Below are 13,408 nucleotides of genomic sequence, written 5' to 3' on the forward strand. Positions count from 1 at the left end.
CAAAACTCTCAAATTTAAATTTGAATATTTTAGCGTGCATGATGATAGATAATAATTATAAATCGAAGGTTGTGTGCACTATAAATATGTTTTCAAAAACTCGATCATTACAACTACATTACTTACAAAGAAGGATTTCCCATATCCTGAGGGGCATATTGTGCATGCTATGTAGTCTCATATTCGAGTTTCCTTATGTTTGTAACATAAGCGTTCCTTTTATCTTTTTTTGAAAAAGAATATGTCAACGTTAAATTATGTTCATAAAATTATACATTTACCTGCCCCCCGAACAAAAAAATTGGTATGTCGAGTTATGCATGTATACCAGGAAAAATCGCACACTTCTCGAACTACATTAAGTAAAGATTAGATACTTGAACGTTTTAACTTCATTTTCTTTTACATTATCAAAATAAACTGACGCTGATATTATCATGTTTATTGCTTATGCGGTACTACACAAATTACAATAAACATTGGCCAATTTGTTCATTCTCTTCAACAGGATAGCTTTATTACGTTCGAATTTCGACTAAAATCTTAAACGGTTCCGGTGATAAAGTCAAGCCACCACGAGGTTTAGTTGAAGGTCGTGGTTCCCAATGAGGAATTGTGAATCGGAAATTCTGAAGGAGGGCCGTCAGAAAGAGAAAGATTTCTATTTGCACAAGGTCTTCTCCAATGCAAGCTCTTTTCCCTGAAATAAAAATTGATCTGACAGTGACATTTGGATTCTACAAAATTATAATATACATTTGCTACTTTCAATTCTTCCTTCTTTCAATATTATTGTGTTTTCTATCAGATCTCGTGAGTTTTGTGGTGCATATTTTTGAGGGCACGCCGAAACGATGAGAGATTTGGTTTAACCACACCACTGAAATCTCTTCGAAATGTTAGTGCTATCTCTTCTACTTCTCTTAAATCGCAAAGCTCTGAATTATTGGCCACAAATAGAGTTACTTAACAAGCTGACTCCACTGAATTTAAATGAAAACTACCCTAAACATCTGCGTGGTACCTTAAACATGGACGGTAAGGCGCATACGCTAAGTGGACGAGTCCAGTTACAAAATAGGGGTGGCGGTTGAAAGTAGAATGCAGACGGGGAAGTAGGTTCCGTGAAAACTGTCTTTGTTCCACATCTAAAAATTTGTTACGATTGCGAGTGCCGCCATTCCGAACGTCACAGCGACCGTAAGCACACAAGCGAAATACTGGTCTGAAACCCACAACGTATTTTCGTGCATGTTTCTACCTACCTCCCCTTTCGCGTTTGGACTGGTCCACTGTAGCTAGGTGAGTCTAACGCGAGCGAACGGCAGGTCGAGAATTCCACTAACTTGCATACAAAGTTAAGCAGAAACTAATTTTATTTTACCCTGCAACTGGAAATCTTATAAAGTTACAACGTAAAAGCACTGTCTTAGAAACTCGCCAATGAAAAGCTTGAAAAGTTACAACGTAAAGAACTGTTAAAAATTCTCGCCGATGGAAACCTTACAAAGTTACAACGGAAAGAGCTGCTAAAACATCTCGCCGGTGGAAATCTTGCAAAATTGCTACGTAAGAGGCTGTTAAAAAATCTCGCCGATGGAAATCTTGCGAAGTTACAACATAAAGCACTGTTCTCATACAAGTATTTTCAATAATAATTTACAAGCAAAAGAAACTACATGATAATGAAATATTATTATATGGTACATACTTACCCATTCCGAAGGGAAGTAAAGCATCGTGATTAATAATGGTTCTGTTCCGGAAATCAATGAACCTTTCTGGTCGGAAGTTAGCAGGATCTCCCCATATCTCCTTATCCATGTGCAGGCCTCCTAGGTTAACTAGAACCCGGCTATTCTGGAACAAATGTTAATATCTATTATACATAGTCGTATATATTGGAAAATAATAATAATAGGAGGAATTCATTAGCCAAAGATAGTAAAATTTAATAAGACAGTATGTTAAAGTAGACATAAAAAGAGAAAAGTAGAACAACAGAAATAAATAATTATAGAAAGGGAGAGAAACGGTGGAGGAATCAAAAGAGGGAAACAGCAAAAAAACTAGCGAGAAAGAGAGGAAGAAGGAAAGAAAAGAAATGGTAAAAGGTAAAGTGCTCCCCTGTGCATAGCACCACGCCATGAAGGCGTATAGGGGGTGTGGGGGTAACGCCCCACACTTTCTTGATCCGGTCGTGAGTGGGGGTGATGTGATCAGAAAAGAAATGGAGGAAGAAAAATAAAAACAAAGGGAGAAATCAAGAGAAACGAATGAGAAAGAGAAGGCAAGAAAGAGAAATTGACAGAGATGAAGCAAGAAAAAGAGAAACGGAAAAGGATGTAAAATCAGAGACAATGAAACACAACAAGAAAAGAGAAATTAATTCCATCATTAACAATAAAATCAATCCAAATAAAACATGCAAAGGACATTGTAATGTTGCCATGTTTGGGCTTTACCCACGAAGCTTTTGATGTGAAAAATTAAGCTCTGCTTTATAAGTTTTATTGATTTATTATTTTTTCTTGTTTTATTTACACTTAGTTGAGTTTACGAATAATATAATATTCCCACTCTGTGGGTTATTATTACTCGAAAAAAATATATTAAACCCTCATTCATATTTCCTTTTACTTTCAACCTCACACTTGCAATTTAGTTCCCAAAAACCCACGTGACGTCAATCAATCGTATTGGCATTCTGGTTATGAGTCGCATAGCCTACTACTAACTATAAATGATGTTTAATAATTTTCCCCAGAAAGGAGTGTGCATGAAAATTATAAGAGTGAAAAATCACATTATGAAACAATATTATGCGCTAGCCACAAACTGAATGTTAGTGAATAATTTACTATTCACAATACACGCGAATATCTTACATTTGGTTTGGATAATATACCAATTTGATGAAATTATTCAAATATTTTACAAGTGAAGCCTCAAGTGGAGAAAAGTTATTTAACTTATGTTCAAAAATTAGTAAATTTTTACTCTTATATCTTGATTCTTTGCCGGTGCACCACTCTCACATTTTACGTAAAATAACCGACGTTCAATAGTATGTACAGTGTCTCTCAAAAGTTTTAGGACAACGACATTTTAAACTAGGCAACCCAATTTACACAAGGCGTTGGTGGGTTGCGTGTAGAGCTAGGCTCAATTTCAGGGTTGCCACATGCACAATAGATATTTATAAAATACGCGAAAGAAATAAAAACAAGTATTATTGTATAAAGTATTAAAAATATCACTATAATATCTCGTGTGACAAAATTCCTTCGCAAATAAAAAAAATAGGTTTTCTAGTATTTCATCGCTGATGATATATACAGAAAGGAAAAGAGGTGAGAGAAAACGAGAGGTGACAAAGGACAGGAGAAAGAGAAAGCGAAAGGAGAATACGAAAAGTAGAGGAGAGAAGAAAGAATGGATAGAGGAGGAGAGGAGATGTAGTGAGGAGAATGGAAAAAGATTCTAGGAGAGATGAGCAAAGAAGGAAAACGAGATGAGAGAAGAGGAGACGAGAAGAGGGGAGTGGAGAGTAGAGTAAAGGAGAGAAAAAGAGAAGAACGAAAAGAGGAGGAGAAAAGTGCAGTCGAGTCGGAAATCTAAGACAGGAGAGGAGATACGAGGAGTGGAGATGAGTGGGATGGAGATAAGATGCGAGAAAAGTAGGGAAGGCGATATGAGATTAAAGCAGAGCAGAAGGAGAGGAGAGAAGAAGGAGAAGGAGAAGAGAAGAACAGAAGAGACTGAAGAGAAGAGGTAGTTGCAGAAAATATCGTCTCAGCGTCAAGAATTGATGCATTGGTGAAATTGTCGACATGAAACATTCAATAACATTTTGAAATGTATTGGAGAATGTATTAGATCGGTGCGAAATACCTTTTGGCTTAGTTCAGAGCAAGATAAAATCTTACATGTAAGATCTTTGATTTTACCTGCGATTATACCACTAAAAGCATGAATGTAATTTTAATATTTATAAGAATTATCCAATTTTTGTCCACTTCTCGGTTCGTTGAAATGGAGATTTTGTAATTTAATATTTCCCCTCCCCCCATCGTTAATTCCAAACTGAATTATTCAGTTTCACACGGCGTGGACAATGAACACAATGGGATAGGTCTAAAACTTACGAAAATTTTCTGCCAACGGAAGGGTTTGAACCTACGACCATCAGATTGACAGTCCTGAACGGTAAACACTACCCTACAAGCTTTCGCTCCTGAAAGTAAGTAGAAGGAGCTGACCAATGTGAAATGTAGATACAACTCTCCTCCTACATGTAATGTGCAAACAATACTTGTTTGTAACAAAGAAAACGAAAGTAGTACGACTCGGCGAAAACATTTAATGGAGAATTCCGCATAATGAGAACTTTCATTCGATATTTGCGGATGTATCCTTGCATTGAACTCGAGTGGGAAAAGAAGTAAAATTAGTACGTCCTGTATTGCACAAATATAAATAGTTATTTCATTAATATTTTTCAATGTCTTTGAAGCAGTACACAGTTATCGTTAGAGTATCATAATTCACGATCTTATACATGAAAATATCCCTTTGAACGTGTCAAATCATTTATTTGTTTATTTTTTTATAAATTCCATATGCAGAACAATGTAGCCACTATACACTGCTATTTCAAATAATGTTACCATGCTCTTGTTTATAATAAAAGGAGAATTAAAAAGAAAATACCTCCCAAGGAGGATCGAACGTGGGACCTCTAGCAACCCAATCGACAACTCTAACCACTACACCACGCCCTTACCTTCGATTGAAACAACAATTTTTAAGTATTCTGTCCCTCCAATATTGTAAATGTCGTTGGGTATACATGTAGTTGAACTTTTACTTTGATTTTGAATTGCTTTCTTGTAGTATAGCACATATCTTCGAGAAATAATTTTCGAAGTGATGAAGAAAAACGAGAATATTGGTAGTTGTAAAATGCGAGTAATTTCTTCTAACTTATTATTGTGTTTATACATTATTAATAGAAAATATCTAGAGGCTTGAACATTGCAGGACGATATTCTTTTCCTGTGATACTGCAACGGACGAAATGCTTGTTTACTGACGCAAGTCTCGTGTTCAGAACAGTCTTATGAAATGTATTTGCTGTTCCGTAAGGTAACACGAAATAATTACACCGTTTGCGAACTACCAAATCTGCGCAACGTTAGACGTAAACAGGCGGAAAATTTTATTCATAAAATCACTTCACATTTGACAGTATTAGTCAAGAGAGTCTTGTGGGACATTGTGTTAAGGTGCTGGAGTAAATCCTTCTTATTTTTCTTCCTCGAAGAACAACAATTTTTAACGTAGAGCAACAGTCGTTCTGCTCTTTCTTATTTCTTTTAAATTCTTCCACATTCCTTTAATTGGGTTCAAAATAAATAAAAATATTGCTTGCATTTCTGTCATTGACGTAGACCAGGCCCGTACGCAGGATTTCTTTGAGGGAGGGGCCAGACCCATATATATATATATATATATATATATATATATATAACATAACCCCACAGCGCTACAGCCCATGGCGGGCCTTGGCTTACCTACCGACTGCTGGTCTCCCTCCCACACTGTTCCTCCGTCACCTGTTATAGAGAGAGAGAGACAGATATTACAATATAGTTCAAATAGTGCGAGCGCCATTGAAAAGTCATGATAATTCTATGTTTAGAAAATAATATATTTATAAATTTAATTTTGCGTACTAGGAATTATTATTACAATAAAGAACATGTCTAATTGTGAGTTTAGAAAAAAACAAAATAATAAAGAGACATTCTGGCATCACGATAGCAGTTAGAAAAAGTAGGGACAGGGATTGAAAGTAACGCACTGTCCTGACTAAATCGGTGAATCTGACGTCTGCTAGCATTGCATTATAAAACTAAAACCATCCAATATTGCAGCCTGAAGACTTTTGCGCAAGAAACAGATTCATTTATGTAAAAACAAAACTGAAAGTTTTACACATTTCTAAAATCAACATTTAAATATTTCAGGGTTCGAGGGGGCTCATGGCCCCCCATTCCCTCCTGGGTACTGGCCAGACGTAGACAGTGGGAGAGAAATTTTGGAGAATCTTTCTATTAAATTATTCCAACTTATGCTCAGATAGGTTTATTGACAATCGTGAACTTTTCGTTTAATAGACAATATTTGGTTTTAAACGACTGGAGAACATTGGTCTAATTTCCTTTCTTCCTCTTTTGAGAGAATATATACTTCTACAATAGCAATCGAGTTCGGAAACGGTGAAAAAAATGACTTGGTTTTCAAAGGCAAACAAGCTTGGTAGCGTAGCTTGCTCGCGTTAAAAGTGACTCACTCACGCTATTCAAGGCCGCTTCTTATCGCAAAACACTGTCCGTCGATGCACAATGTCTGCACCCAGCAAGTTACAAGTGACCAGAGTCGAATTTTAAAGAGAATCTGAAGAATGATAGATTTCATCAGAGGCGGCTAGGTGGGCACTAGCTCAACATGCAATAGTTTAAGTGGTAATTTCTGACAAACAAGAAACCTTATTGAATAAGTATTGGGATAGTAATACTTGTATCCTCTCCTTTTTAACAATGTAAGCTCAAACACAATCCGTATTCCATTTGTTTATATTGGCAACTTGGTCAACCGGAGGTTATTACAAGGACCTATTTCGTAGATGTTCATGTAACCGTTATAAAATTACAAATAAAATATATTCACAAGCTTAGATATACTAACAACGAAGAAATAAATTCTGAGTAAAATTTCAAATGCATGTGTATAGAGTAATTCTAGAAGTACAGAGCTATATCAGAGTATTGGACTTCTTTTTGTAGGATAACGTTTACAATATTGACGCGACAGAATAATTAAAAAAAATGTTGCTCCAAGGGTAACAAAGGGCGTAGTGTATTGGTTAGAGTTCTTGAAAGCATTGATTGCGGTCCCAGGTTCGATCCTCCATACTAGGTGTTCTTTTTCTTTTTTTTTTTAAACCCCTTCTATTAAACAAGAGCATGGTAACATTATTTGTAATAGCAGTGTATAGTGGCTACATTGTTCTGCATATGGAATTTATAAAAAAATAAACAAATAAATGATTTGACACGTTCAAAGGGATATTTTCATGTATAAGATCGTGAATTATGATACTCTAACGATAACTGTGTACTGCTTCAAAGACATTGAAAAATATTAATGAAATAACTATTTATATTTGTGCAATACAGGACGTACTAATTTTACTCCTTTTCCCACTCGAGTTCAATGCAAGGATACATCCGCAAATATCGAATGAAAGTTCTCATTATGCGCAATTCTCCATTAAATGTTTTCGCCGAGTCGTACTACTTTCGTTTTCTTTGTTACAAACAAGTATTGTTTGCACATTACATGTAGGAGGAGAGTTGTATCTACATTTCACATTGGTCAGCTCCTTCTACTTACTTTAAGGAGCGATAGCTTGTAGGGTAGTGTTTACCGTTCAGGACTGTTAATCTGATGGTCGTAGGTTCAAACCCTTCCGTTGGCAGAAAATTTTCGTAAGTTTTAGACCTATCCCATTGTGTTCATTGTCCACGCCGTGTGAAACAGAATAATTCAGTTTGGAATTAACGATGGGGGGAGGGGAAATATTAAATTACAAAATCTCCATTTCAACGAACCGAGAAGTGGACAAAAATTGGATAATTCTTATAAATATTAAAATTACATTCATGCTTTTAGTGGTATAATCGCAGGTAAAATCAAAGATCTTACATGTAAGATTTTATCTTGCTCTGAACTAAGCCAAAAGGTATTTCGCACCGATCTAATACATTCTCCAATACATTTCAAAATGTTATTGAATGTTTCATGTCGACAATTTCACCAATGCATCAATTCTTGACGCTGAGACGATATTTTCTGCAACTACCTCTTCTCTTCAGTCTCTTCTGTTCTTCTCTTCTCCTTCTCCTTCTTCTCTCCTCTCCTTCTGCTCTGCTTTAATCTCATATCGCCTTCCCTACTTTTCTCGCATCTTATCTCCATCCCACTCATCTCCACTCCTCGTATCTCCTCTCCTGTCTTAGATTTCCGACTCGACTGCACTTTTCTCCTCCTCTTTTCGTTCTTCTCTTTTTCTCTCCTTTACTCTACTCTCCACTCCCCTCTTCTCGTCTCCTCTTCTCTCATCTCGTTTTCCTTCTTTGCTCATCTCTCCTAGAATCTTTTTCCATTCTCCTCACTACATCTCCTCTCCTCCTCTATCCATTCTTTCTTCTCTCCTCTACTTTTCGTCTTCTCCTTTCGCTTTCTCTTTCTCCTGTCCTCTGTCACCTCTCGTTTTCTCTCACCTCTTTTCCTTTCTGTATATATCATCAGCGATGAAATACTAGAAAACCTATTTTTTTTATTTGCGAAGGAATTTTGTCACACGAGATATTATAGTGATATTTTTAATACTTTATACAATAATACTTGTTTTTATTTCTTTCGCGTATTTTATAAATATCTATTGTGCATGTGGCAACCCTGAAATTGAGCCTAGCTCTACACGCAACCCACCAACGCCTTGTGTAAATTGGGTTGCCTAGTTTAAAATGTCGTTGTCCTAAAACTTTTGAGAGACACTGTACAATATACTCAATAAAAGACTAACGAAAAACACATAGTCCTATTTACATAAACGTACATTCAATCGAATTATGTAATGTTTCGAACAAGTCTATAACTTAATCAGTATTCAAACGTAAGGGGCTGTACAGTTCCTAAAATTTCAACTTTCTTTTATTTAATATTCATATCTCAGTTATTTTACGAAATAAAATTTATCTCACGGTGCGAAAACCGAAAATAACCGATAATTTGCACTGAAGTCACCAGCGTTTGCCCATTTCCTCGTATCTTGGAGCAGTTTCACAGTTTTGCTTTATAACGAAGTTGCGTTCCATGCACACACTTCAATCCAAAACCCGCTCGAAAATTCTAACAATATTAAACCGAATACTCCTAACAACGTAAAATTACTAGCACCATTACATCTAGCCCTATGCCCACATACTTTAAATGTGCCTTCATGGCACGGTGCTATGTGTACGGGGAACTTACATAACATAACTACAGAACTTCCTTTCCAATACATTTTTCATTCTTCACGTCACGACGGGCAAAATCAATAACAATTTATAAGCAACGCTCTAAACACAATGCCAAATGCATAATTTCACACAGTTCTACATAAAACCACTCATTATTTCACCATAACACTTCTCCACGAGCTACAAATAACAGAAAACGTTGATAGAGAACATAATATTCGCAAACAACGCAGAATTATTTACTCTCAGCAGGGGTACGGAGGACAAGGCCCAAGGGTACCCAATGTGTGGTATCACAGAGAAAATTCACCGTTGTGTGGACACTCAAAGTCACAAAACACAACAGAAAACGTACATATTATACAAACTCTTCATAAACAAAGTTAAATTCTTCCAACTTTTTCGCTGCGTCTCCAGCACCAATCGGAACATATTGCGGATAAAATAGGTAATTAATTTGACACGAATTTTCAAATCCAGCAATCAGACTTTGGCTAACGTTCTGCTCGAGTTTTGGGTCATTATTGGAAATTCACTGAAAGTTAAGTCGATTGCGTCAATTTGTACAAAGTCACGAAGTACTCGTATTAAAACAAGTTGTAAAAGCTCACAGTAACTTGTTTAAGGTACAATTATTTAATATTCCCCATTGTGTAGTTAAGTTTTTGTTGGCTTGTGGTTATTATTTGTTTAAAATGTAAATATTATTTCATGTCAAAGATTGTTGATTCCTTTTAACGACACCACCGTCCACGATGTATAGTATTGGAAAATTTAACGTTTGATTGGTACGTACTCGTGTTTGTACTTGAACTGACTGTCCGTGGCAAACATGCATTAATTTTGAAAAATTAATAAATGGTAACATGACAGAAGTGGGTCTTTATTGTCAATGTACTAATCATAATGTAAAAATGTGGGGTCGAACAACACGAGGATTAATGGAAGATTTCCATCCTTCCTGTCAACTTTTATTTAATTAGGTTATGTATCAACTAGCTACAGCAATGGATGTTAATTTGAACTTTGTCGAATCATCACTTCTTTGTTAAATAAATATGTCTCAAAGAGTACACTTTTGCTATAAAGAAGCAATTAGTATTGGCCTGTATTGGCTTGAGTAGGTCATACCTTCACAATGATATCGGAATGTTCCACGGAAAGTTCTCAAATCGCCCCCCCCCCCTTTTTCGCTTTTCAGTTGTTTCATCAAAGTGAACACAACAAAATAATATACATCTTGTACTCACCACTGGTCGTCATCACGAGACTCGTAAAATGGCTAGTAAATTTGACTGCACTGCACTCCGGCGTGGTACGAATCCTACGTATGGGCTCGTGGTAACACTTTCAAACATTTCACAGTAATAATCGTATCATTTGAGCAGATAGCACTTAGCACAAACAACAACTAAGATTCACTGACTACATTAATTTGATCACCATTAAGCACGTACAGACTGTTCGACAACCTGAACACATTATCACTTCTAATGAGCACGTTAAGCAACGTGTTACGTTGATCTATTTTCCCTACACTCGCCAGAAAATATACTTCAAATGTAAACTTCCACTCGACACTTCAACGACTGCATTACTCCGTGTCTTAACACTAATCCAAATGCTTCGATGCGATCAATTCCGCTGGCTACACGCACCGGACAAGAGCGACGTTCAAACTGGCAGTACACCCGAATGTCTTATCGTATCAAGATCTTCCACACCAACACAGGGTTGTGCACAGCTCTTTGCCAAGCTTAAGGACCGAACAGCATGTATAACGAGGCAAACTGCGGACTTTAAATTGCTAAACAAACAGTGATCTCTATTTTTTTTCCCTCTCTTGTTGTTTCTATTCTATTTTAGTTACTTATTTTACGTCTCTTTTCTACTTCTGACAGATAACCATGGAATGTAAAACAGGTCGATAAAAATATCTAACGAAATAAATTCCAAGATATAATTATGTATCATCTCCCTCCCTCCCTCTCCCCCCCCTCTCTCTCTTTTCTCTGTGTGTGTGTGTGTGTCAATCTGCATCTGAATTCATGTTATTTTACCACGAATTTTTGCCAGTGTTGGTTAATCGCAAAGATGAGAATAAGTGATGATTAGTTGAAATTGATAAAGATTGATTGTTTATCTTTTTAGTTCACTTTACGCATGGATAGGCTAATCGCGACTAATCCTACTAGTACCGGCGATTGGGTGCCGAAACTAGGGCGGGGGGGGGCAGTTTACTTTCTGTTGGTAGAGAAGGCTTAGAATTAAGAGGCCGTAGTACAGGGACAAAAAACGCAAAAAGTGGGGAGGGGAGCAAATGACAAAACAACGAAACGTAGTAAACTTTCATTGTATTACTTTCTAAGTTATGTCGTTATCTCGGATGCAATGTTACAATATGCAAAATTAAGTAATAAATGCTTGAAATTGAATTCCAATATTGCCAAATCAGCGTGTGTGTGTGTGTGTGTGTGTGTGTGTGTGTGTCGGTAGAAACTGCTTACATTAATTCTTCATTGGTAATTCTCAAAAGAATACGCTATAACTATACACGTGAGAAGAAAGTGTTTCCAACTATTCTACACAAAAAAAACTGAAAATGCATCAAAGCAAAGGATGCACTTTTTATGCATCAATTGACTCGGTTAAAAGTGTAATTTTGATTTATTTGACATGGTGGTGTCTGATCTTCTCAAATGATGCATTTGGTGCATCATAATACCTATTTGTGCTTTTGATGCACTGTACTAGCAAATCATGCACTTTCAAATGTTACTGGAGTCAACATGTTTGCATAAATTGATACAGTTTGGATTCTATATATACAATATTTCTTTCAATTGCTATAGCAAGTAATACTTATCGTAACCTCTTATAAGTTGTAGTAGCATAAGCTGACTAGAAATTTACCTTTGGAATAGTATAGTTTCGGAAATCAACATCAACTGTAGAATGCACTGATGCATGTGCCACGCCCATAGGAATAACACAGCTAATTCGAAGCACCTCTTGAATTGTAGCAGCCGTATAAAGCAAACTGTAAAGAATAATGATTTTAAAATGTATAGTTAAATTTTAATTATAATTCGTACACGAAAAGGCACTATTAAATTTCAATATATTTCATAAAGTTTTAATGGAGAAGTTACAAACAGAACGAATTCGATTGGACAATATATCCCCGATCGAATATTGGTTATCGTAATTAGTACACTTTTACACTAATCTTGAGCATAATTACGAATGTTGATTTTGTTTACTTTACTTCGTTCTTCTGCCACTTTTGGCTAATCGCGAAGCTTATTTACGAATAGCAATACTTTAAAAATATTATTCCAAATAAGCTTAATAAAAGCATTCGAATTATATTATCTTATTATATCAATGGTGACGCTTCATGTTTCCAATAGTCCTTTTATCGCGTCATGTTGTAGCTGATATTTAATACACACATCGCCACCTCCATAAATGGTCGAGATCGAGAATGTGCGAAGCTCTACATTTACATCCCCCTGTGTTCCTTCATGGCACAGTGCAATGCACACTGGGAACTTTACCTTTTACCTTCCGACCTATGTTCTTCCTAGTCACGAAAAACTTTTGAAGTTGCACTGCCTTATCGTCTCTAGTTCGTCTTTCAGATCGACTGTGATATACAGGATGTTAAAAAAAGTCATGCAAACGAGACTTTGGACGTACGTAACTGTTTTACAAAAAGCCTTAGTCATAGGCGTGCGTACGGGGGGGAAAGGGGGGGGCAATTGCCACCCTAATCATGGCCGTCCGCAGATTTTTTTTCACGGAGGGACAAGCAGAGTATTTTTCCATGAGACATATTACCTCGATAATAGTGTTGCCCCCTCAAAAAGCACCACTTGAATTTGAAACTATCGCACAAATATAAATCAAATTATACGTGTGAAATAAATACTTTTAGGTTGACATTCGATTTCTAAGGAGGAGGTGTGGCCATCCTTGCCCCCTCTTCCAGACGTCCTACATTATTGTACTTTTACCTAGAAATTTAGTGGAGAGGAATCTTGTCGCCTTCATTAAACGATTAATTATTTTCAAGCCGATTAAAGTTCAAAGCAACTACAGGGGAAGGGGGGATACAGTGGTGCAATAACAAGGGGCAATGGGGGAAAACATTGAGGTAAAAGAAAGCAAGGCTAGTAGAATCTAAGAGTATCAGGACAAAAGGATTCTTAAGATTAAATAAGTTTTCACGTCTTTCTTGCATTATTTCTTCCAGACGGCCAAGAGCACCTGCTGGCGGACACAGAGGGGAAATTGCACCCCCTCGATAT

General features: G+C 36.5%; 1 protein-coding gene across 4 annotated transcripts in view; it reads right to left on the reverse strand.

The window, feature by feature from the left end:
• Positions 1 to 458: 458 nt before the first annotated feature.
• Positions 459 to 13,408, reverse strand: part of LOC145985382 (methyl farnesoate epoxidase-like) — a 287,065-nt gene continuing 274,115 nt past the window's right edge. For 2 of the 4 annotated variants that reach the window (XM_083119345.1, XM_083119343.1), the window contains 3 exons: positions 12,009 to 12,135; positions 1,716 to 1,860; positions 459 to 700 (listed from right to left, as the gene is read on the reverse strand). In XM_083119345.1, the coding sequence (XP_082975471.1) occupies positions 519 to 700; positions 1,716 to 1,860; positions 12,009 to 12,135 (454 nt within the window). In that variant the 3' untranslated portion in view covers positions 459 to 518. Of the gene's footprint in view, positions 701 to 1,715; positions 1,861 to 12,008; positions 12,136 to 13,408 lie in introns of those variants that run through there. The other 2 variants (XM_083119344.1, XM_083119346.1) reach the window with 2 other exon arrangements.

This window comes from Lepisma saccharinum, chromosome 3 (genome assembly GCF_977018435.1).
Source record: "Lepisma saccharinum chromosome 3, izLepSacc3.1, whole genome shotgun sequence".
In the NCBI taxonomy this organism is placed as follows: Eukaryota; Metazoa; Arthropoda; class Insecta; order Zygentoma; family Lepismatidae; genus Lepisma; species Lepisma saccharinum.